At 42.2% G+C, this 24,292-nt stretch overlaps 2 protein-coding genes across 4 annotated transcripts in view; one reads left to right on the top strand and one right to left on the bottom strand.

Annotated features, from left to right (window-relative positions):
• Positions 1 to 4,800: 4,800 nt before the first annotated feature.
• On the bottom strand, positions 4,801 to 20,753 carry LOC124249691 (uncharacterized). Its single transcript, XM_046680913.1, has 7 exons — positions 20,729 to 20,753; positions 20,432 to 20,499; positions 19,865 to 20,288; positions 17,529 to 17,708; positions 8,035 to 8,037; positions 7,278 to 7,557; positions 4,801 to 5,538 (listed from the first exon to the last, which is right to left on the bottom strand). The coding sequence occupies exons 1-6, from the start codon at positions 20,751 to 20,753 to the stop codon at positions 7,472 to 7,474; spliced, it is 786 nt and encodes a 261-aa protein (XP_046536869.1). The 3' UTR covers positions 4,801 to 5,538; positions 7,278 to 7,471.
• Positions 20,440 to 24,292, top strand: part of RCOR3 (REST corepressor 3) — a 45,415-nt gene continuing 41,562 nt past the window's right edge. The window contains exons 1-2 of one of the 3 annotated variants that reach the window (XM_046683982.1): positions 20,440 to 20,917; positions 21,308 to 21,364. In XM_046683982.1, the coding sequence (XP_046539938.1) occupies positions 20,752 to 20,917; positions 21,308 to 21,364 (223 nt within the window). In that variant the 5' untranslated portion in view covers positions 20,440 to 20,751. Of the gene's footprint in view, positions 20,921 to 21,307; positions 21,365 to 24,292 lie in introns of all 3 variants that reach the window. The other 2 variants (XM_046683980.1, XM_046683981.1) reach the window with 2 other exon arrangements.

Below are 24,292 nucleotides of genomic sequence, written 5' to 3'. Positions count from 1 at the left end.
CTAGATGTTAACTTACGATCTCTTTGATGCCTCCTACTGTGGTATCTTGTTAACCATAGAAATACATCAAAACCTAGAAGCAGTCAGCAAAGCTTTAGGTTTCTAGAAGAATGCTTTTCAAGCCTAGCTCATTCTTATAAACAAACAAATGAAAAACCCTTACTTGACTCTCTGGATTATAAAATGTTTTTGTGAAAAACCCTGCAAAAGAGTTTTAATCAAACTCAGAAGCTTATTAAACTTTTTTCCTTTAGTCTAAATGTAAGGTGCATTAAAATGCATAAGAATGGGCAATAGTTGAAGCTTTGTTCTTGAACAACACCCTGGATCCCTGTGGATTTGATACTTAAAATTACCTTAAGTTCGAGGTTGGGAAGACTTTCTTTTTGTTTCAAAGCTCTTCCATATCAGCCTCTTGCCAAAGCATCCTGAGACAATACAACAAATGTAATAGAAACTAATAAAGGGGGGATAATCAGTATTTCAAAGCAATTTCTCTTTTCAAGGATCCTAAATTTTTTTTTAAAGAAAATATTATTTTAAGACAAGTTATTAGGGCCTCCTAAATACTTGATATTAGCCAAGAAAGTTACTTTCCAAAAATATTTTGGAAAAACTTCAGAAAATCCTCTTCTGATCTCATTTAAAATGTATTCTTATTTTATATGCCCCAAATCTACCAAGATTTCAAAGTAAATTTACTCATATAACAGTGATTATAGGGATGTGCTTCAGGAGAGTTTGTACAAATGTGGAATATGGCCCATTGTCTTTGTTGCCACATAATATCAAGAAATTGTTGAGCCAACCCTGATGGCCTAGTGGTTAAAGTTCCGTGTGCTCTGCTTTGGCGGCCTGGGTTCAGTTCCTGGGTGCAGAACCACACCACTTGTCTTCAGTAGCCATATGGTGGTGGTGGCTCACATAGAAAAACTGGACAGACTCACAACTAGAGTATACAACTATTGCTGGCGCTTTGGGGAGGGAAAAGCAAAAAAAAAAAAAGAGAGGAAGACTGGCAACAGATGTTAGCTCAGGGTGAATTTTTCCCAGCAAACAAAAGAAAGAATGAAATTGTTTTCTTTTTTTTGAGAATGATTAGCCCTGAGCTAACATCATCTGCCAACCCTCCTCTTTTTGCTGAGGAAGACTGGCCCTGAGCTAACATCTGCTGCCAACCCTTCTCTTTTTGCTGAGGAAGACTGGCCCTGAGCTAACATCCATGCCCATCTTCCTCTACTTTATATGTTGGATGGCTTGCCACATATAAAGCACAGCATGGCTTGCCACGTGGTGTCATGTCCACACCCAGGATCCAAACCAGCGAACCCCGGGCCGCTGAAGCAGAATGTGCACACTTAACCGCTGAGCCACCAGGCTGGCCTAGAAATTGTTTTCAATAATTGCAATTTTGTGGTTTGTAATCACTCCCTCAGTAGCTTTGCCTAGCTTCTTATAAAGAAATTAAAATTCACTGTGGCTAAAAGTTTATAAAGTGCTAAATCCAGTGGTCCATTCCCTGTCCTCGCCTTAACTGACCAGCAGCATTTGATGCAGTTGATCACTCACGCCTCCTGTTCTCTCGTGGCCTTCAGGACACCATGTTCTCCTGGTTGTCCCCCTACCTCTCAGTTTCCTTTGCTGCCTCTTCTTCTTCTCAATCTCTTAATGCTAGAGTGCCCAGGGGTCAGTGTTTGGTCTTCTTCTCCATCTATATTCACTCCCTTGATGATCTTGTCCAATCTCATGGCTTTCAATATCACGTATATGCCAATGACTCCCAAAGGGGGCCAGCTTCATCAGCATGTGACACAGGGCCCCAGCCTCGACAGGATTCCACACTTGTTTTAATGCTCTACTGTCATGATCTTGAAATTAATAACTTTTCATTTTGCATTGGGCCCTACAAATTACATGTACATCCTTCTCCCAAATTTATATATCCAGACTAGCCATCGCTTCAGACTATATCTAACTGCCAGCTCCACATCTCAACTTAAATGTCTAATAGATAACTCAAACGCGATAAGACCAAAACTGAACTCTTGAATTTCCTTCCCCAAACCTGCTGTACCTCTAGCCTCCCCCATCTCAGTTGATAACATCTTCATGTTTCCACTTGCTCAGACTAAATACTTCGGAATCTTTTTGATTCTGCTGCCTCTCTCATGTGCCAAAACCAATCCATCAGCCAATCATGCTCTATCTTCAAAACACATTCAACATCCAATTGTTTTTTACCACCTCCACTGCTGCCATCCTGACCTGAGCCACCATCAGAATTTTCCTGGATCGTTGCAGTAGCTTCCCATAGGTCTCACATCTTTTATCCTTGCTCCTTATGGTCTACTCTCAACATAGCCACTGTGGCCCCTTTAAAACATAAGCCAGAACATGTCACTCCTCTGATCAAAACCCTCCAAGTCTTCCCCATTTCACTCAGGGTAAAAAAGTCAAAGTTTTCATCAACTCCCCCGCCCATGTTTCTACAGGATCTTGTTCCACCAGCACTACTACCCTCACCCTGTTCTCTGACCTCCCCTCCTACCATCTTCCACTCACTCACTCCACTCCAGCCATCCTGGCTTCCTTGATTTCCCTTGAAAATGCCAGGCTTGCTTCCATCTAGGGCCTTTGCACAGGCTGTTTCCTCTGCCAGGAATGTTCTTTCCCTGCTATCTTTATGGCTAACTCCATTACCTCCTTGAAATCTTCTCAAATTCCAACTACATCTCAAGACCCACTTTGAACATCCTCTTTAAAATTGGCACTCTCCGTGCCCCTTATCATGCCCTGCATTTTCATTTCTTTTCTACAGCACATATCATCTTCTAATATAATACAACTTAATGTAATACAACACTATATATTATACAATATTATACAGTATGATACATATACATGTTCATATAAGTATAATGTATATATACTATATATAATATTTTATGTATTTTTCTTAAATTTATCATTTATTGTTCATTGTCTCCCCTTTCTAAAATATAAGCTCCACAAGAACAGGGATATTTACTAAGTACAGTACCTGGCACATGGTAAGCACTCAATGAATATTTGCTATTAACTGAACAATGTATAGCACAATCCATATTTATTAGGAAAGAACTTTTAGCAAGGGATTTAATCAGTCATTTGTGTAGAGCCCAAGTTAATCACCTTAAACTCCCTCCCCAATATTCAGCAAGATGCAAAGATAAAAACTTTCCTTCAACTGTTCTTTATTCAGCTGTTTATTACTTATATAAATGCTGTTCCCCTCAATTGTTCATTACTCAGATAAACAGTATTATCCTCAAGGATGGTGTAGCGAGAGTGAGTGGATCAAGAATAAATAACTATTAAGCGGGATGCTCAAAGACTGTATGCTATAATTATGCTGATTTAGTAGCAACTTATGCAGAAAAAGAATTTTGAAGTAACTAAGTAAGTATAACATAATCTCTTTAAGTTCCAACTACAAATAAGCCACTTAGAAGTCTGCGGATGGTGGGTTTCTGAGAACTGGAAACAATTTTTGCTGGTGAGTAGTAAGGCAGTCATTCACATTTGTACATAAATGAAGGAAAGGTATCTTTTCCCAAACTTAAAACTTGCCATATTTTCCTAGGTAGTGAGAGGAAAGGGCTAAATATTCTCTCTTATTTAAAATAATTTTGAAGCTAACTTTTTTAGTGCTTTCAAAGAAGAGCTACAGAGAAAGGTTGCCTGAGTGAGTCTAATGCTCCACTGAGGAAAAAGCAAATGAGCAAAGAATGCTGCACCTCTCGAAAATAGAAGTCTCAGCCAGACCCAAGGCAGCCTGAGGCAGGCCTAGGAAGTCTGTCTTGCCCTGGTATAAGGACGTGTTTCACCTAAAGGATCAGTGTGGGGCTACATTTCTGCCTGCAGTTTAACGGGGTTTTGAAAAACAGTATCAAGAATTTGAGTGGCTGGAAACGAAAAACCTATTAAGAAAAGTTAACAAATTTAGGATTATTCCCTCTGGGGAAGAGAAGAGGAAATGTCTTGTCTCTAACTGTAGCTGTTAGGCAGACTCTTTTGTGTAGCATTTTACAATTTACACATTGCTTCCATATACATTATCTCATTGTGATCATGACTAAGCTGTTTATTCAACAGGTTAGATACTAAGAAAATAATAAAAATGAGGTTTTGCATTTTAAATGAGATTTAAACACATTTTTGTTTCATGATTTTTATAAGTATAGACTTCAGATATATTAAATTTCAAAATTATTATTATGGTGTATGGCATTTTATTACATAGCACAGATGGTCTTCAATTTCAGACATGGTTGAAGATAAAGGAAGATGAGACAGAGCTGGCTGACTGGTTGTGCCCTGGTGAAGTGCCGTCTGGCCCTGGGAATGTCCACAACTCAATTTTGTTGTATATCCAGAGTTGATGCAGCTTTCAGTTCCTTCCTCATACTAAACAAACACTCAACAAGGCTGAAAGGAGTATCCCCCTCACTGTAACTAATCAAATTACTTCCTGTTTTATAAATATTCAAGGACTTTGTGACACAATACAGGGAGACAGATAAACACATAATTTCAGTGAAGTATTGTGATCATCATCATTGGGTCTGACAAGCTGCTCAGGGGAGTCAATCCAGAGTTTCCCTGGAGCAGAATCAGAGATGATTTTATGTGAGAACTGCATGTTTTAAAAAATCATTATAATACCAGGAGATATGGATAATACCAGAGTGTGGTTTTGATTCAAATAATAACTAAAATACTTGTATTTTCTTTTGTGCAGCTTTTTAATTCGTAAAATAAAAATGTCAGCTTATTTAATACATTTTAAATAAAAAATTATACATTAAGTAAAATGGAAAATTATAAAAATTTAAACATTAAATATAAATCATCAGTGTAATATCAGTTGCCGGCAGATAAAATGAATAAAGTATTACAAACAGACTAAGCTAAATACTACATGAAATAAAGAAACAGTAACTAATCATGAAAAATAGAAAATGAAATAGATGATCTTTTTTAAAAAAAGACGTTTCCGAAGTGTGTCAATTGATCATTATTAGATAGTGATTTAATCTTTGTGCGCATTTTTCCAGCTGCTGAAAAAGCTCTAATTCTACAACAGCTGGAAGAAGACCTCATGGGTCATTAGCTAACTTCAGATGTTTTCTTTTTACTCCATCTTCAAATCTCTTCATCCATCTTCAATTCTCTTACCCCATCTCTTCTCACTACCTTTGAGACCATACTTTTAATTACTATTTTTTTCCATGGGTTGCAATCTTTTCATTGATAGCAAACTGTTGTTCTTATTCCTTCAAAAGAAAATATTTCCAGTTCTCCTCTGGCTTCTTTAGTTTCATGATGGGATCCCAAGGCAGAGAGTTTCTTGGATTCCTTTCAGTACCCATTTTCATATTCTACTTGCTCAGAAGTTCCTGGAACTCAAATAAGTATTATTCTACCAATAGGAGCTCTTCTTTTCTATTGCCATTTATACTTCCTTTTAAGAATTATGGAGACATAGAAGAATTTTATCTAAAAAAGTGAAACACAGTTTGATTAGAAATTGGAATGTGGTATAACACATAAATGATTCAAATTTCATAATTTTTTAGAATAATGGTTTTATTCCAACAAAAAATACTGGTCTTCCAGTACCTTAAGATATCATTGTATATGGAACACTAGAATTTTTAAACCAAACATTGCATTGCTAACTTAAAAGTTAAATGTAATCCATGTAATGCAAGGCAGACTTGTAGCTCAGTCCTGGCATTCAGCAACCTGAAGTAACTAAAATAGAAATTCAAATCTTTACTATACCCTCTGAAGAAACCCCCAAAGAGAAACACCTACCTAAAACTTCATAAAAATCCCCTTTCTTTATCCCTATTGCGTTGAATAGATCTTGAAGCTACTCAAAGTCTTTCTTCTTTGTTCACCCTCAAAGTTCCCAGAACCTTCAGTTGAACCCATGCAGTATGAATTCTTGTTTTCTCATTACCCTCCACCTTCCTAAATGACCATTTGTTCTTCTCCTTGTACCACTCTCCTCTTTCCCATGAAGGTCCCCTGGGTCCTCAGGTTAAAGACGGAATGGGAGGTAAGGGACTTGAGGTAGGCCCTATATTCTTTCAAGGAGCATGACTACAACGAGAAGCAGGGAGATAGGGCAGTAGCTTGAGGAGGACACAATATTGAGGGAGGGATTATTTTTTTGCCTTGTTTTTAAATGTAAAAAACATTAAGATGTTTATAGGCCATGGAGAAGGGGCCAAATGGAAAGGGAGATGTTAAAAACACAGAAAAGATGGAGTAGGGTAACCCAAAGATTAGGGCTCCAGGCCTTTGCACACACTGTTCCACTCTTGCCAGAGACTCCCTTCCATTTATGCCATCTGGCCATCTACGACTTGTTCTTCAGGTCTTAATTCAGAGATTAGGTCCTACAGAAAGTCTTACAGGATCCACCTCTGTGTTTCCATAGCTACTCAGGCTCATCCTAGGATGGGCCTTGCCAGTTGTATTTAATGGCCTTGTGGACTTGTCAGATTCCCTTACTAAAGACCAGATCTAGTTAATCTTTGTAATCCCAACCTCAGGCAGAGGACTTGGTTCACACAGTAATAGGTTCTCAATTAACGTTTGCTGAATAAATGAATAAATGCTTTAAGGAGAGGGAGAGGTGGTCAAGCAACATAAAAATACGATGGAGTCTTCTTTTTCTTGAAGGAGAACATTTAAAACCATCATTTTAGTGGTCTCAGCTTAACTAAGGTAGGAACCCTTATAACTCCTTTATTATATCTGAAGGCCCAAAAAGAAAGTTTAGGGGCCAGCCTGGTGACGCAGTGGTTAAGTGCGCACGTTCTGCTTTGGTGGCCCAGGGTTCACCAGTTAGGATCCCGGGTGCAGACATGGCACCGCTTGGCAAGCCATCCTGTTGTAGGCGTCCCACATATAAAGTAGAGGAAGATGGGCACAGATGTTAGCTCAGGGCCAGTCTTCCTCAGCAAAAACAGGAGGATGGGCAGCAGACGTTAGCTCAGGGCTAATCTTCCTCAAAAAAAAAAAAAGTATAAAAGAAACTAAATACTCTACAATTTAAAATGACTAATTGGCTCCAAGGAGAGTGCGTTGTGGAAAGCGGCCTGTTTCAAATCTCATGTAGTCATTAATATGCCTTTCCTCTTTACAGCTTTAGATTCATTGTCCCAGAGAATTAATGTTTGTTTTGATCAATGTATTATTTAATATAACATTTATTATCTCACAGTTCATGTGGGTCAGGAATCAGAGCATAGCTTAGCTGGGTCTTCTGGGTCAGAGTCTCTCACAAGGCTGCAGTCACGGTGTTGGCTGGGGCTGTAGTCATCTCAAAGATCAGCTGGGGAGAATGTGCTTCGTGAGCTCACTCACCAGGCTACTGGCAGGATTTAGTTTCTCATGGGACATTGGACTGAAGGTCTCAGTTCTTTGCAGTTGGCCAGAGGCCTCGCTCAGTTCCTTGCTGTGTGGGCTTCTCCAGAGGGTATCTCACAAGATGACAGCTGGCTTCATCAAAGTGAACAAGTGAGAAAAGCCAGAGAGAAAGTGTGAGCAACATGGAAGTCAGTCTTTTATAACCTAATCTGGAAGTGACAGCCCATCATTTTTGCTGTATTCTATTTGTTAGAACCAAATCACTGGGTCCGACCCACATTCCAGGGGAAGGAACTACACAAGAGTGTGAATGTCAAGAGAGCTGATCATGAGGAGCCATTTTACAAGCTGCTTCCCATAGCAATGTGTGTGTTCATGTTTGTCTCATCAGGTACAGAAGTAGAGCAACAGTTGTGCAATTTACACTGATAAGTATATCAAAGAGAGGACCCAAGTCAGAAGTCTTACACCTATCTTGGACCCACTACGAGGTGTGTCAAATCTCCCACTGCTACACACCAAAAAAAAAAAAAATCTGTGAGACTCAGCATTCCTGACTAGCCTCAAAAACCACAAGGCACCACTTCAGATTGAATGATGCAAATCTACAGACTTGCACTAAAAAGGCAAGAAGAATGAATCCAGGGATTCATGCCTCTCTTGGTTTACCAAAAGGTTGGTAAGACTCTCATGGGAGAGAATTAAAGAAAGAGGCTGAAAAGAAGAAAAAGGTACTATTTTAGCCTAGTACGTCAGAAAGCAGAGCTTGAAGCAAAGACTTAAATATACATTCTTTATTGAGGAGTGTGAAACAGGGAGCGGGAGTGAGGGATGGGTGAGAGAGGCAGGGAAGATGGAGAACCAACGCAAAGGTGCAGTGTCAAGTTGGCCACCACTTGAGTGACTGGCTGCAGGACCCATGGGACTGCCAAAGAGGCCCCCAAAATTCATCTCAGTAGCGTCAACTAGGGACAGAAGGGGGGCAATATTTATCAGTTGGATCCCATCCCCAGTGCTCAAAGGTTCTCCCCAAGGGCGTGAGAAATCTCCTAGGTTGCATAAGCATGAGCACCACGGTGGTTTTCCACAGTATTCTTCACCACGGAGTCAACAGATAAACCTCAGGGGGAGAGTGAGAGGCAAGCTTCATGAGCTTGACGTGAGGTATTGCCAGGTTGCACCTAGAGGAACTTGAAAGAATACGCAGACAACTGGTTGCCACAGCAGTAGTTAGAATAAAAGATAAGTGAGGCCAGGACACTCTGAAGTGGTTCACAACAGGTGTCTGACACAGGTACAAATCTGAAGGCTGGATAGCCAGTGTAGGGACTGGGGGTGACTCCAGTCATGGAACTTCCTTTTTGAAGAACCTAAGTTGTTCAATATCTTAGTTTGGGCTTCTTCAAAAAGCAGAATCTGACACAAGGACTTGGATACAGAAAGTTTATTTGTGAGGTGATTCTAAAAAACACAGATGAGGAAATGGAAAAGTGAGACAGGGAACAGAGAAAAGCCAGTAAGTGTGCTTTACTGAGTGGGTTAGTAGCCAGTGGGTTTCTACTGTTAATGAGTGGGTGACTAGGGCTCAGTCCCACTAAGGATCCTCTGAGAAACAGTGTGGAACACAGTTCTGAATTGTCCCACTGGTGGTGAGGAGGATGGGGCATGTATCCACTCGCTCCATCCCCTATTTGTTGAAGACTGCCCCCGTGGGTGTAATCCCCGTCCACACCTCTGTGTTGCACCTGCCTGTAGCAGAACAAGCTTCCGTGGGGCTGAAGAAAGCCTTCAGGCAAAGAAGAGAGACATGGGGGCTTGAGAAAGAAACCCTCAGTGTGTGGAAACCTTCATGACGAACTCAAAGGGATATGAGGTGGGATAGTAACAGCGTTTACTACAGACAGTTTTCCTCTGGATTCAGGAAGAAGCCCATTCAGTGCAGAGTTTTAGCCTTTCTTCTCCCCCATTGTAATTCCACTTTTAAAACTGGCCAATCCACCAGTAAAGAGACTCACATATATCTGCACAGTCTAACTGGCGATCCTGGGTAAACTGAAGTGATAATCTACCCAAGTGCCATCGCTTCCCTGAAGGACACTATGTCCCAGATTTCCCCAGTGACCAGCAGTACAGAGAACAGCAACACACAGCTGACTAGAGGAAAGTACAGTTGCCTAGAAGAGACACTGAGTGGGCAGCTTAAGGGAAATGTGAGACTGAGCCTTCCCCATAGTCCCTACACTGACCTCTGCGAGGGAAGGGGAGGTAGAGGCTTGGGTTACCATTTGGTGGCAGAATATTTGATGGCTTGTGATTGGGGTTGGGGGTTGAGATCAGAAGAAAGGTCACCTACGAAAAATAAAGACAGCCAGCTCTGATAGTCTAGGGGTTAAAGTTTGGCACTCTCACCGTTTCTGTGGCCTGGGTTCATTTCCGGTCCTGGAACCACACCACCCATCTGTCAGTTGCCATGCTGTGCCGGCGGCTCACACAGAAAAACTAGGGAATAAAAACAAACTACAGAATCCATGTGGCAGGTAAATTAACTGTCCCTGTATAGTTCTTTTCACTTTACTGTATGCTTGATAATTTTCATAACAAAATATTGAGAAATTTATTTGAAATGTATACGTTGTAAGAAAAAAAATCCCTTATGTTAAATAAGAAACTGTTTATGAAATGAATAAAGTGGTACAACCTTACTAGGATTTTAAGTAAATTTAGTTTAATTCAAATCCCCCCCAATTCCAAAACAGCAGTAACAAGAAAAGAATAGAAAGAGCAAAGTGTGAGGTTTTCTACAACTTCACTCTTACTTTCAAGTACCCTACTCAAAACCTTCCCCCATTCTCTCTCAGTAGACGGAACTTGCCACTTCACAGAGAATGATACCTTCGGGCATGAAACACCCCAAATGTCCAACACTCTTTCTTATGAATTTATTTGCAAGTGTCCCTTTTCAGTTTTTTCTAGTTTCAGAGGATGAGGTGTACTGCCTCCTGTTGGAGACCAACCCAGCCACCTTGTCCCAACCCTCCTTCATTCTCCAAAGTCTTGCTCATCAGTTCGTCCCTCTCTGCTCTTCTTTCTTCAGCTTTCTCATTACTAGTTTCCTCCCTCCAACATTTATGAAATGCTTAAGAATATACTTCTCCAAAGCATCCGTCCTTTGTCTCAGACACACAAATTACCTATTTTATGGAGATTCCTGTTTAGAAGATTCTGGGTCTTCCTTGGGTAATTTTACTACAAGCGCTAGTCTGTGAACTGTTTGTTACTGATCAGAGATTGAGATAAGAAGCCCTCATCAAAGTGCAGTTTCATTGAGCTGGCTTTTTTGTTTCTTCTTTAAGCAAGGCTTTTTCAATGAAAGAAGCAGTGTGTTCATTTACATTCTGGCACAGCCCTCTTATCTCACTATGGACTGGTAATGAACAGTTTGTGGACTGGCACCAGTCTGTGAAAAAGCTTAATTGTGGACAACACATTGAGTAACACTGATTAGAGCAACACTAAGCTAACTCTTCCAATGTCCCCACACCATCATCCTACCCCAGGCAAGTGAGGCTAGACAGAGAATTGTCAGAATTATCTCCATTTGGTGTTCAGATTATGCTTCTAAGACATAGATCATGTGTGTCTGATTCAATTTCTGTCTAGAGCACTGTTTTTCAAACTACAGATCTTGACCCAATAAAGGGTCATGAAATCAATGTAGTTAGCCTTAACTGGCTAAATAAAATGAAATGGAATAGAAAATATCAGCATGCATTCCAAACGTTTGGTAAGAATTGTTTTGTGGAATTTTTGATTCAGTTATATTTATATATTTTTGATAGATTAGATTACTGCTCAAAAATATTCACTCCCCTCACCTCCGTGGGTGGAGTATACATTTCTGACCTTGACTTAGGGCTTGCTATTGGACTTGCTTTAGCCAATGGAATGTTAGCAGATGTGACATGATCAAAGGTTTGAAGAATATTTGTGCAACTTGGGTTACTCTTCTGCCATTTCCATGAGAAAAATATGCTCAGGCTATTCTGCAAGTATCAATGATAGGGTGAGAGACACATGGAGCACAGCCACTGAAGTTAAACCACCCAGCCAGGATCAGCTTATTTCAGCTAACCCACAGATGCACGAGCAAGCCCTACCAAGATCAGCCGTGCCACCCAGTTGAGTCTAGCATAGATCAGCTGACTCTAACCAACAGACAATTGAGTGAAAATAGATGTTTACTGCTGCATGTCCAAGATGGTCTGATTGTTACATTATGCAGAAATAGCTAGCTGATATGCATTTATTTATATGTATCTATATTGGGTTGACAACACAATGTATATTGCAGTGGCTTACAAAAGGTTTGAAAGCCACTGGTCCAGAAAAGCACCACGTTATTCCTTGTTATTTATTTATTTATTTGGTGAGGAAGATTGTCCATGAGCTAACATCTGTGCCAATCTTCTTCTATTTTGTATGTGGGACTCTGCCACAGCATGGCTTGATAAGCAGTTTGTAGGTCCCCGCCCAGGATCTGGGACTGCGAACCCCAGGTCACCGAAATGGAGCACATGAACTTAACGGCTACACCACTGGGCTGGCCTGTATTCCTTGTAATTTAAAGAGTCTTAAAGGAAGTTCCTGTCTAGGAGTGGCTACTTGCAATAATAGAGAATGAAGGTAAACAGAGAAAATATAGAGCTGAGAAATGAGAAATGAGGTGCGTTTGTGTGTGCATGAGAGAGAGAGAGAGAGACTTAACAGCAACAAGCCTCTATTTTATACCCTGAGGTCCCCAAAATTGACTGTTTCCTGTAGCTTTTTGATTCTGTGAGCTATCCCAGTGTCTTCCAATAAATCTTCTGCTTTTCTTAATCTATTTCAAGATAGGTTTCTGTCACTTGCAACTTAAGTGGCAAGTCCTTACTAACACAATATTATATATAAACAGTATTAAGCCCTGATTTTCCCACTGGCATATATTCATTCAGCTTATAATCCATGTCCTGGCAGTATTCCTAGCTTAAACAGCATATAAAATTAAAAATTGGAAACATAGGTAGGAATTTTTTTCCACAAGTTAGTTCAACTTAATACTTTCCTATCACACCCATTTCTCTTACATCTCAATCTATAAAATGTTGCTTCACAGAGGTTTCAAGTATCTTATGATTAAAAAGTCTTATTTTCAAAATGCAATTCATGGCTCATAAGTAATGAGAGGTAATAAGTTCTCCAATAATTCTCCTGTCTCAATGACTCCCATTATTATTAATTGTATACTTACCATGTTTTTGGTACACCATCTAAGAGGGCTGCCCACTGGGTGAGGGTGACAGTAGTAAGAGCTGTGGGGTGAGTCACTGACAGTAAAGGCTGAGGGACAGGAGAAGGGGTAAAGCCCTTCTGAAGACCAACGAAAGCACCCAAAGCACTTGGGTCTGCCATAACCAGTGAGTGTGAAACAGAGAAGCAGCAGCAACAACAGAATGAAGGCTACCGCCTGCTGTGAAGAGAGAATTAAGAAGACAGTCTGCCTCTCTTCTTCTTCCTCCTTGGACCCACTCAAAGTGCTGGGGGAAAAGCCGGGGAAGGGTCTCATACCCATGCAAGCCCTGAGAGCCACAAATCTGGCCTGTGCTAAACAGAATGGCGTTATTCTGATAACCAAAAGTAACGGAATTAGATCTAGATGTGGCTAAGAGGCCCTGTATCTAGGGGGAAAGGGGGCTAAACACAGCACAGTTGGTAATGGCTACTTTTTAAAATCCTATTTATATCCTACTAAATTGAGATTTTCCAGGGAATCTGTTTCTTTGTATTATTATCTCTAGGAATATTTCTAAATAAGGGACCACTGTATACATTCAGGGTGCCATCTCCTTGGTCAGTTCTGGAGAAGCTCTTTGATATTTTTTTTTGAGGAAGATTAGCCCCGAGCTAACATCTGCCACCAGTCCTCCTCTTTTTTGCTGAGGAAGACTGGCCCTGAGCTAACATCCGTGCCCATCTTCCTCTACTTTATATGTGGGACGCCTACCACAGCATGGCTTGCCAAGCGGTGCCATGTCTGCACCCGAGATCTGAACCGGTGAACCCTGGGCCACTGAAGTGGAAAGTGCACACTTAACCGCTGCACCACCGGGCCAGCCCCTCTTTGATTTTATTTCTAATCTTTACATTTAATAGAAGTAATTAACATCTGAACACTTGCTGTGTGCCAGTGACTGTATTTTGGCATTAAGTGTCAAATTTATAGATTATTCTACATGTTACACTTAGATTACTATCTCCAATCTCCAAGAAAATATTTTAGGAGCCCCTAATCTCATGCGCAAGATTTTCCTGAAACATTTTCAAGTTACTTTCTAAAATCATGTCCACAAATCAATGTAATGTTAGTTTGTTTCCACTTCAGAGGTTGACATATCTAATCTTATTCTCAAATCTTCAGATTACCTCATTATTTGAATCCTAGAATTCCCTGTAGACTGATTTTAATGAATGTGTTCTTTAAACGCCTTTTAAAACAGAAAAAAAAATAATTTGTGAATTCTATTTTATAATTTGAGAAATTGAGGGAAAAAGAAGTGAATGAGTTAGTAAAGGACACTGTGTTTCAGGGGCAGAGTTAAGATGGAAACGAAAGTTTTCACTGTCTCGTCTTTTTCTTTAGCCAAATAAATCATTATTAAATCATATTTTTATGATTTATAAATTTGGCAAAACTGTTTAAACCACCTGCCTGCTTTTAGAAGACTGTATATACATTCGAATATAATTCTCCCAGACAAAGTCTGTATTATTTTAAGACAGAGAGATTTCATAAACAATTCCAGGACTTAAAAAAAAACTTCTAGAAAATGTTCTTTACTTCTAACTGCAGAATTCATTCATTAAACAAACTCAAATTCAGTTTATCATAGGTGCAAATGCTGGGTAAGAAAATTAGAATTCAAAAAGTTCTCGAAAGGTTCACATAAGCTAAAACAAGCCAAGTGAAATTAAGTGGCAATACATTTATACTCGCTTACTCAAGATGGGGAAAACAGGAAAATAAAAACCCTACTGGAGTCTAAGCGGGGAAAGACCAGGCTAAATAATAACAGATGTAAAAAATACCCAGAGGATGCAGTTAACTCCAGATTTAGTAACCACGTGCAGTTGTTGCCAAGAAAGCTAATTTTAGGATGGATTAATAAAAACATGGTGCAAAGAAAAGGGGCCAAAATATTTCCAATTGATTTTGCACCAATTAGATTTCACAGAGTTGGAGAGGCGTGTCTTGAGTACAAATTAGAGCATATTTATAGGACAATTAAAAAGGTGAAGGATATGAAGACAATATCAGTGAAGACTTGGCAACGGGAATAATGATGTTTAGTCTGAAAAAGAAGCTGAAGAGGGACATGATTGCTGTTTTCAAATATTTAAAGAGCCAGAGTGACAGAGATTGCTGGGTGCCTTTTATTCCTCATTTCCTCCCACGGAACCCTGACTTTTAGAGGAGCACTTTGACATTTCCCAGCCTCCTTTGAGGTTAGTGGGCCATGTGACTCAGTTCTGGACATTGATGTATCAGCATAAACAGTATGAGGTACTTCCAGAAAGTCTCCTTAAAGAGAAGAGGTGTGCCCTTCTGCCTTTCTTCCTGCCCTGCTGCATGGAGCGTGATCATGAGGACAGGCACTCTAGCAGCCATCTTGGATCACAAGGGCAAAAGTGACACTCTAGGAATGGTGGAGGGGTGAGATAGAAGGAGCCGGAATCCCCAACAATTTCATTGCAGTTGTCATTTGAGCCCAGGACTGCCCACTTACGGATATCTTTTGCATGAAAAGAAAGAAATTTTCATTTTGTTCAAGACACTGTTATTTGGGGTTTCTCATATGTCGTTGAACTTTGGATACAAAAAAACAAGTGAGAGATATTTTCTAAGACTTAGACACCTTAAAAAAAATGACATGATCTACTTTGTGATGGAGAGTTACCTCTCTCTCTGTTTAAATGGAGGTTGTAAGATTACTTTTAGAAATAATAAATATTCTAGGAGGTGAAGAAAAAGGAGGTTACCAGATCTCTAAACGTCCTTTTGGCTCTTAAGATTATATGATTTTCCCCTCCTTAGGGATCAGTGGCTCTAAAAAACAAAAACAAAAATACAAAGCTCCTCCCTATTGATAAACACGTTTGAGCTGTCACCACCAGATTGGGCCTAACACGAGCGGCTCAATGCTGGGCAGTCTCCTGGCCACGCTGCACAGCATGGCCTGACTCCATTTTGGAGTTAAACTTATTCTGAGACAGTCACTTCAAAGTAATAATGAAGGAGAACCAAAGAGCAAATCAATAAACTCTTCAGCAAACTTGGTGTTACAAAGAAAATCATTATGAGCCTGGTGAACATGAATCAAACCTCTGTTGAGGTCCTTCCTGTGTGCCTAGTGTAGCTGGTGAGTCAAGCTGCAGTCCAGTTACTGCCCCGCTTAAAATCTTTTTCTTTTGTAGAATGAGGATAATACCCCATCCTCTTTCCATCTTTCCTCTTCCATTCTACTTTCTAACTTCTACTAGCTAGAACTTTACTTATACATTATTTTAATATTATTTTGTTTTTTTAACTATAATTATCTGCTTTACGCCTATCGATTCTTTAAACATTTAATTTGTCGAAATAGTAATACATACATATGGCAAAAAGAGTCCAACTGTGCAACGGAATACAGAGGAAGATAAAGTCTCCCTTCCATCTCAGACTCTGACACCTCCCCCTCAAGAGGTAAACAGTTTTATGTACTTTTTCAGAAATATTCTGAGCATGTATAGGTAGCTATGTTATTTCCACGTGTGTATGTTACAAAGGAAATACCTATATACTACTGTAGTCTGAATGTTTGTGTCTCCCCCAATCCACATGTTGAAATCCTGACTCCCAAAGGTGATGGCATAGTGAGTGGGACTTTGGGAAGCACTTAAGTCAGGAGGGTGGAATCTCTTGTGTAGACCCCTCTGATCCTTTTCCATTATCTATAGAGTAAATATTTAAGCCTTTGAATGTTATAAAGGGCTCTATGTGGTTCAGCCCTTGCCTACCTCTCCAGCCTCATTTTGAGTTCACTTCATGCTCCAGGAATGCTAAACAATTCATAGTTCCCTGACATGATATAATGATTCAAGATTCTTTGCATTTTCCATACTATTTTCTGTACATGGAATGCTCAATATTTCCCTTTATAATTAGTGCCTTTTATATCCTAAGACGTATTTGACCACCCAAAGTTATAAAGATAATAAACTACTATCCAGGTATTTTCTAGAAGCAGTAGAAGCTCTATTTTTTTATCTTTTACATTTAGGTCCACAATCTATTTAGAATTAATTTTTTTTTTTTTTTTTTAGCAGGGGTAGGCATCAAGGTTCCCTTTTGTCCCCATGGATATTCAGTTGACACAGTACCATTTATTGAAATGTCCATTTTTTTCTCCACATTACTACAGCTACCTTTGCATAAATAAAATGTTCACAGAAGCATCTTTTTAGAAACTCTACTCAGTTCCATTGTTCTACTTTCTAGTACCCAGTAGTGTGAAGCCTCCAACTTTGCTCTTCTTTGATCGTCTTGGCTGTTCTTGACCTTTTGAATTTCCACACAAGTTTTAGAATCAGCTTGTTAATTTACACACACACACACACACAACCTGCTGGGATTCTAACTGGGATTAGACTAAATCTACAGGTCAATTTGGAGAGAACTAACATTTTTACAATAATATTGAGTCTTCCAAGCCATGACATAGTATATCTGTCCATCTCCTTGGCTCTTCTCTAAATGCTCTAAAAATATAATTTTCAGTATAGAGTTCTTACACATCTTTCATTATGATTTATTCATGGGGCAATGGGCTGGATGGTGCCCCAAAGATATCAGGGCCTACTCCCTGGAACGTGTAAATGTTACCTTATTTGAAAAAAGGGTCTTTGTAGAGGTGATTAAGTTAAGGCTCTCAAGAAGAGAAGATAATACTGGATTATCTAGGTGGGCCCTGAATGCTGGCGGTGTCTTTAGATGATAGAGGCAGAGGGAAATTCGAGATACATACAGAGAGGGCACTGTGAAGATGGAGGCAGATACTGGAGTGACGTGGCTTCAAGCCAAGGAATGCGAGGAATGCCAGCAGACACCAGGAACCGGAAAAAGCAAGGAGCAGACTCTCCTGTGGAGCCTCTGGAAGGAGTACAGCCCTGCTGACATCTTGATTTTGGACTTCCGGTCTCCAGAACTGTGAGAGAATAAATTTATTTTAAGACATCGAGTTTGTTTTGTTATATCAGTCATAGGAAATCAATACACTAGATATTTGATATTTTTGATGCATTTGTATACGGTATCACTTTTATAAAAATTCCTTTTGTTTAGCACTAGTATATAAACATAATTCATCTTTATATACTGACTGTATCCAGCAACTTGCTAAATTCACTTAATACTACAAGCTTATAGATTATTATAATTTTATATATAGACCATCATACTTTCTAATACAGATTCACGTATTTCTTTCCAATTCTTATACATTTTTTTCCCTTGCCTTTTTGCAATCCTTAGGATGTCCAGTACAATAGTGAAATATATCCTCTTATACCTTTTGATTTTGGAACTATGAAAATGTATTGTCTGTTCCAAATTTAAAATACAATGAAACACAACAGTAAAAGAAAAATGAAATACAATGAAATACAATGAAATACAACAGTAAAAGAAAAAACAATTAAATACAGTAAAAAAGTAAGCAAACAAAATAACCAAAGGCCTTTTCTTAAATCCTTCTTGCAACTCTGTATCATTGGACATTGTTTATTATTCCTTTCTTAAAGCTTTCTTCTTCTTTGCCCAGCTGCTGCTTCTCTTCCTCCAACCCCTTATAGATAGTCATTCTCAAGTTTTCCTTAGCTTTTCTTTTTCTTTACTGTCCCTGTTAACTTTTGGGAAATCATTTTAAGGCCCATTTTATTCTTCAGAACAGGCCAGCTTCAGTCACTTTCCTTTTCTTCAGGGGCAAAACAGAAACTTGCTTTCTTTTTGTAAAGTGCCATAACCCACCCGGTCCCTGAGGTTCTTCTCCCGAGTGCAATGCAGCCTGCCCTGCTCTGCCTTCTCTGTATTTAAGAAAAGTGTGGGATCTTTTCACTTTATGGGTTTTATTAATAAATAGAAATAAGTTACAAAAGTCCCCAAATCGTCACAATATTTTGGTCCTTGATCTATATGCAGAAATTCCTTTCTGTAGAAAAGCAGCTGGAAGGTGTTGCAAAGCTGGGGTGTTACAAAGTTGGCTGGCCAAGAGGCCTCAGTGACATTTATCTTTGGGAATTCACTCAGTTCAGGGTCTGGCCTTTTTGTTACAGGACCAGAGATGCTGAATCATGTTCACCGGAAGCTTATGCCTACCAACCAAAATACCAACAAATTAATTTACAATGAAAAATATTACTGTCAAGAGAAATGACTATTCATTTCACTTGGTCAGGACGTTCTCTCCTTGTAGAAAAACTATGTAGGAATTAAAATAATATTCAGAACTGTATCTGTGGAGAAAAGAAATAAAAGTTTTAATTGTACGATTCAAATCTTTAATGGAATCTTAGCAAGCTTTGATAAAGAGATGAAGCTATCTCCACTGCCAGAACCAGATCGGTTTTGTACCTGCCCAGGAGACTTTCCCCAGTAGACAAGCACCTGCCAAATATTTACTTCCCAGGATTTTCTTGGCTCAATTCCTGATTGAGACATTCCTGCTTTAGGTATGTTATTTCATGCAGTGGAGCCTTGCTCTGGTCGGAGAGACTGATTTGATCCACTCTGCATTGACCTATCATAGGATTCTTGCAGGGCAATCTTTATTTTTAATCGTTTGGAAAATACCTTGCCGTTGACCCTAAATACTGCTCTGCATACACCTGCATACTAAATGCTCACCATAAGTCTGCATTTCTACTTCCTCCTGAGTAAAAAAGAAAGAAAATCATCAACAGCCCCCAATGCCAGGCAGCCTGGCACATAGCAGAAGTCCTCAAATCAGCAGAAGTCCTCAAATCTGGTGAACGAAAGACGCAGTTCCCTATTCCTTCAGCCTAACGCGATTCAGAAAAGCATTACAGAGCACATCTCCTGCCAGGCTGGAAACCCTGCCAGAATGCAGCTCTCGCTGCACCTCTCCTTGAGGACTCCGCCCTCTCTACAGCTCTGCTCGCAGCCGTGACCACAGGTCAGAGCGGACTGAGTTGGCGCCAAGTGGGCAAGGACCCCCCCGTCCTAATTCTATTTCACCGTTGACAGCACCCACTCCCTAACGAAATAGCAAAAACGAAAAAAAAAGAGAAAAAATCATGATAGGAAAACGGGGAAAAAGGGTTAAAAAAAACCTTTTAGCAAAACCTTTCAGCTGCATTGCCCAGCACCGGAAACTCGTCTCGGCACCCTGTCTCCCTAGGGCATCAAGCCCCGGTTCACAGATTCCGAAACAGACAGTGCAGCGTCCGGATACTGATGCTCGAGTCTCTTCTCCGGCCGGCTGGGCCTCGACACCCGAAAGCCGCCCTGCTACCCCGCCCGCCTCCGCGGAGGCGCCCTGAAGCCCAGCAGCCGGCCTGCTGCAGCGTCCGGACACGGCCACGCTCCGACCGAAGCTGGCCGGACCGCCCGGCCCCACAACCCCCTCGGAGAGAGGGGGGCCGCTCCGCGGACTCGGGAGCTCGGGTCGCGCCGGCCCTTTTTCAGGCTGGCTGCGTTCCTTCCGCCCTGAGAGGGCAAAGAGTCCCGCGCCCTCGCCAGCGCCTCCGTTCGCGTTCCAGAGCGCCCCCTAGGAAGGAAGCCCGAGAGGCGGCCGCGCCTCTGCGGCGATTTTATTAGCGCTCGGTTGGGGTTGCCCGAGCTGCCGGCGAGCCGGGCTTCCCCGCCCCTCCCCCCTCCCCCCTCGCCCTCCCCCCGCCCGCCGGCCGGAACCTCCCTGCGGGGCGGAGTGATACCGGCGGCGGCGTAGAGCGCGGCGCGGCCGAGAGGGGCGCCCGGGACTGCGCGGGGCGGGCGGCGGGAGGAGGGGAGAGAGGCGGGGCCGGGGCGGGTTGTTGTGAGGCGACTGCGCTACTGCCGGACCGGGGCGGTTATGGCGGCTCCATATTAACACCCTCCTCCTCCGCCGCCGCCGCCGCCGCCGCCGTCTCCTCCTCCTCCTCCCTTCCCTCCCGCCCGCACTCGTAAGCCATCTCCCCCTTCACCCTGACGCCTACCTCTTCCCCTCACCTTTCCCCCTCCCCTCTTCTACCATGCCCGGCATGATGGAGAAAGGGCCCGAGTTACTGGGGAAGAACCGATCGGCCAACGGCAGCGCCAAGAGCCCGGCGGGCGGCGGTGGCAGCGGCGCCTCTTCCACCAACGGCGGGCTGCACTACTCGGAGCCCGAGAGCGGCTGCAGCAGCGACGACGAGCACGGTGGTAGCCTCGAACTCCTCCCCGCCAGCCCGCCTGCCCCCCTCCCTCCTCCCCTCCCCTCCCCCAGCCCCCTCCCCTCGCCGCGCTCCCGCCCTCCCTCCCCTCGGAGCCCGGGCGCTGCGGTAGCCTCGAACTCCCGGTGCAGTGCAGCAGCACCCCCCGCGACCCCCGTTCCTCCGCCCTCGACCAATCCTCCGCCCTCGCCCCCCCCCCCGCTCCCCGCCCCCATCCGCTGCCATCTCCCGGAGTGCCCGGAGTTAATATCTTCCCATCCACCCGCCGCTTCTTTCCTCCTCCCAGCAATTTTTATTTTTTATTAAGTGTCTCTTCCTTTTTCTTTTTCTTTTCTTTCTTCTTTTTTCCTTTCCTTTTTTTGGCATTGCTTTGCAGATGTTGGGATGAGAGTCGGAGCTGAATACCAAGCTCGGATCCCTGAATTTGATCCAGGTAAAATCCTGTCTCCCCTTAAGTAAAATCCTGTCTCCCCTTTTCTGGGGTTGGTTTAGGGTGGAAGGGGTAGAGAGCCGGCGGGCAGGCGGGGTAGGGGTCCGGGTGTGCGGTTGGGAGGGGATGCGGGGCAGGGATGGGCAGGCATCTCTGGCGGGGAGGCTGTCAGGCTTGGCAGGGATGTGACACAGGGCGTGTGGGCAGATGTGTGCATTGCAAGGTTAACATGGTTCCTTCGGAGGCCACTTGCCCGCTGGTGGCATCGCCCTTCTGCCCCTTGAGCCCGAGGCGAGGTCGGGGGGAGCAGAGGGAGATGGCTCTCGGCGGATTCGGGGGTCCGGGGCCGAGGGCTGGAGGAGAGGGCGTGCGGGCTGTGTGTGGAAGAACCGTGCGAATGTCAGTTGCCACACCGCCCGCCCCGGGGAGCGGAGGGCCGCGCTCCGCAAGGGCGGCGGATGCCCGGGCTGCTGTCACCGGCCGAAGCCGAGGGCGAGACCTGCCCGACCTGCGCGCACACGGGATTTTCTCTTTTCTTTCTTTTTGGCTAGGTGGTGTAGCTTTGGTCGCGACAGCTCTGCGGGGTGTAGGAGCTGCAGAAAGGGATGGGAGAAGGGGGTGGGGAGAAGCCAGAGGCACACCTCGCTCTCGAGCCAGCCCTAGGAAGTCAGACCACAGGACAGTGGTTGCAGCTGCCAAGGAGACATTTTCTCCCCGAGCAGCCAGGTTCCAGCGTCCTCTGCCAACCCAGCTTGCGGGCTCCCTGTCTACTTTTCTCCAAACAGGCTCCCTGGCGGTCACGGGATTTCAGCCTGGACGGGGATTGGGCGAGAGTTACGCATATGGAGGCGCCCTTGCTGGAGCCTCTTGGAGTGGAGCGTGTTTCCTTCTCCTTACCCCACCCCAGACCTTCAGTTCAGGCTTTGGACAGACTTTGAAGGGGCTTTTTATTGTCTTCTTACAGTTGGTCAGTTTTTTTGCCCATTGCTCGCTGATAACGTTGTGTCTGTGTCGGACTCTGGAATTCTGTATTAGGTATTAATAGGGCTTACTTGTATTTTCTTGGGAGAAATAGCATGTTTATTTGATTATAGGGTATATAGATGGGTATTTTCATTCCTCCTTTGCCCATTAGTGCAATGCAAAATGATATTTACCAACCATTTAAAGAGTTTTAGGTAGCATCTCCTCCTGTCCCCAGGGACAGGATAAAATAAGGAGTGCTAAAAGGATTGTCAGTGCAGGCTGTTTTTCAGTAGGTAAAGCAACGATACAAGAGTGCTCACTAGATCGGGGTTGCCTTCCAAATGACAAGGCTGTTACTCCATTTTATTCAAAAGCTATCAGTGTGTGTACTCTTGGGCTTCAAGTAATTTTAAATGTTTTGTGAAACTGATGTTCTTTATTGATGTAGCTAGTAGGGGAATGGCATGTTGAGTTTACTGTGCTGCCTCAGGTTTTAGCTTGACATTTGGAAAGAGCATACATTGGCTTAAGATAGACTGAATTCAGTTCCCAGCTCTTTGATTTTTTTGCTCTGAGCAAGTCACTGGCCTTTCCTGAGCCTCGGTTTCCCTTGCTGTAAAATGGAAATGAAAAATATTTCATGGAATTCTTGCCAGGATTACATGACTGGGCATATGGCAGTTATTCAGTAAAGATTAAAGTTCATAATTATGAAGAATGATTCTGCATACCTTTATACCTGATTTGGGGCTTTCATAGGTGCTCTGCTTTTTTGGGAATTGATAAACTTGTTTCCAAATTAGAACTCTTCCAGCCAGAATTATTTTATAAGTGAATAAACATACCCATCTTTTTGTGCCATTAGGTAGGTTTGTATTTCATAGACACCTATAAGCAGATTGATTAGGAGTCTTGTGTTTAAGAGCCAGACTTCATGCTGAAACAAATTTACGTGTGTCGTGGCCTGATCACTGAAAAGCATTTTTTGTTTCATGATAGCCTAAATACTGGAACAAATTTCAAATTTTGAAAAATAATTCATTAAAGGTGCAAAATACTGTTTAGGTAGTTTCACATGGCCACTATTTGGATTATCCAGTTTGCTCTCAATCATCATATTTTGCTTATTTTGAACCAAAGTAGAATATTTGTGGGGAAAAAAGAATCACTGAAATACTATTTTTTCAAGTCATACTTTCAATTTACTCAGACTGTAATTGATAATCTTTATTAGAATAAAGATAAATGTCACATTCTTTAAATTCATCTGTTTATTTTCTCCTTAATAATCGTATGCAGAAGAATACTGAACCTAAGGACACAGCCAAAACCAGTTACCATTTAAACTTAGGTGGGCTTTTCTATAGCTATTATAGACAAACCTTGTCAAGCAAATGTAGATTATCAATTGTTAGACACTTTTTTTTTGAGGAAGATTAGCCCTGAGCTAACATCTGTCACCAGTCCTCCTCTTTCTCCTCTTTTTGCTGAGGCAGACTGGCCCTGAGGTAACAGCTGTGCCCATCTTCCAATACTTTATATGTGAGATGCCTGCCACAGCATGGCTTGACAGCTGGTGTGTAGGTCCACACCTGGGATCCGAACCGCCGAACCCTGGGCCGCCGAAGTGGAACCTGCAGACTTAACTGCACCACTGGGCCAGCCCCATTAGACACTTTTTAGAAGGAAATATTGAGCCTCTATGCCGTTCAACATAGTACCACTGCTCTGTTTTATTCTAAGTATTGTATTGTTGTGTGACGTCACCTTAATTCATTATAACTGGATGAGAATGTAAATATATTTCCTTGGAAAAAATAAAAGAGGAAAAGAGATATTTATTATTTAACGATAGAAATTGAGAAATGGTCAGCTCCTCTCTCTCTTTTTCTCTTTCTCATACCATTATCGTTAGTCTCATAAACCTATCTATCCATCTTCAATCTGTCTTCATGGAGATTGTTC

The sequence above is a fragment of the Equus quagga genome, chromosome 13 (assembly GCF_021613505.1).
Source record: "Equus quagga isolate Etosha38 chromosome 13, UCLA_HA_Equagga_1.0, whole genome shotgun sequence".
NCBI lineage: Eukaryota > Metazoa > Chordata > Mammalia > Perissodactyla > Equidae > Equus > Equus quagga.
This window is presented reverse-complemented; position numbering and strand designations above follow the sequence as displayed.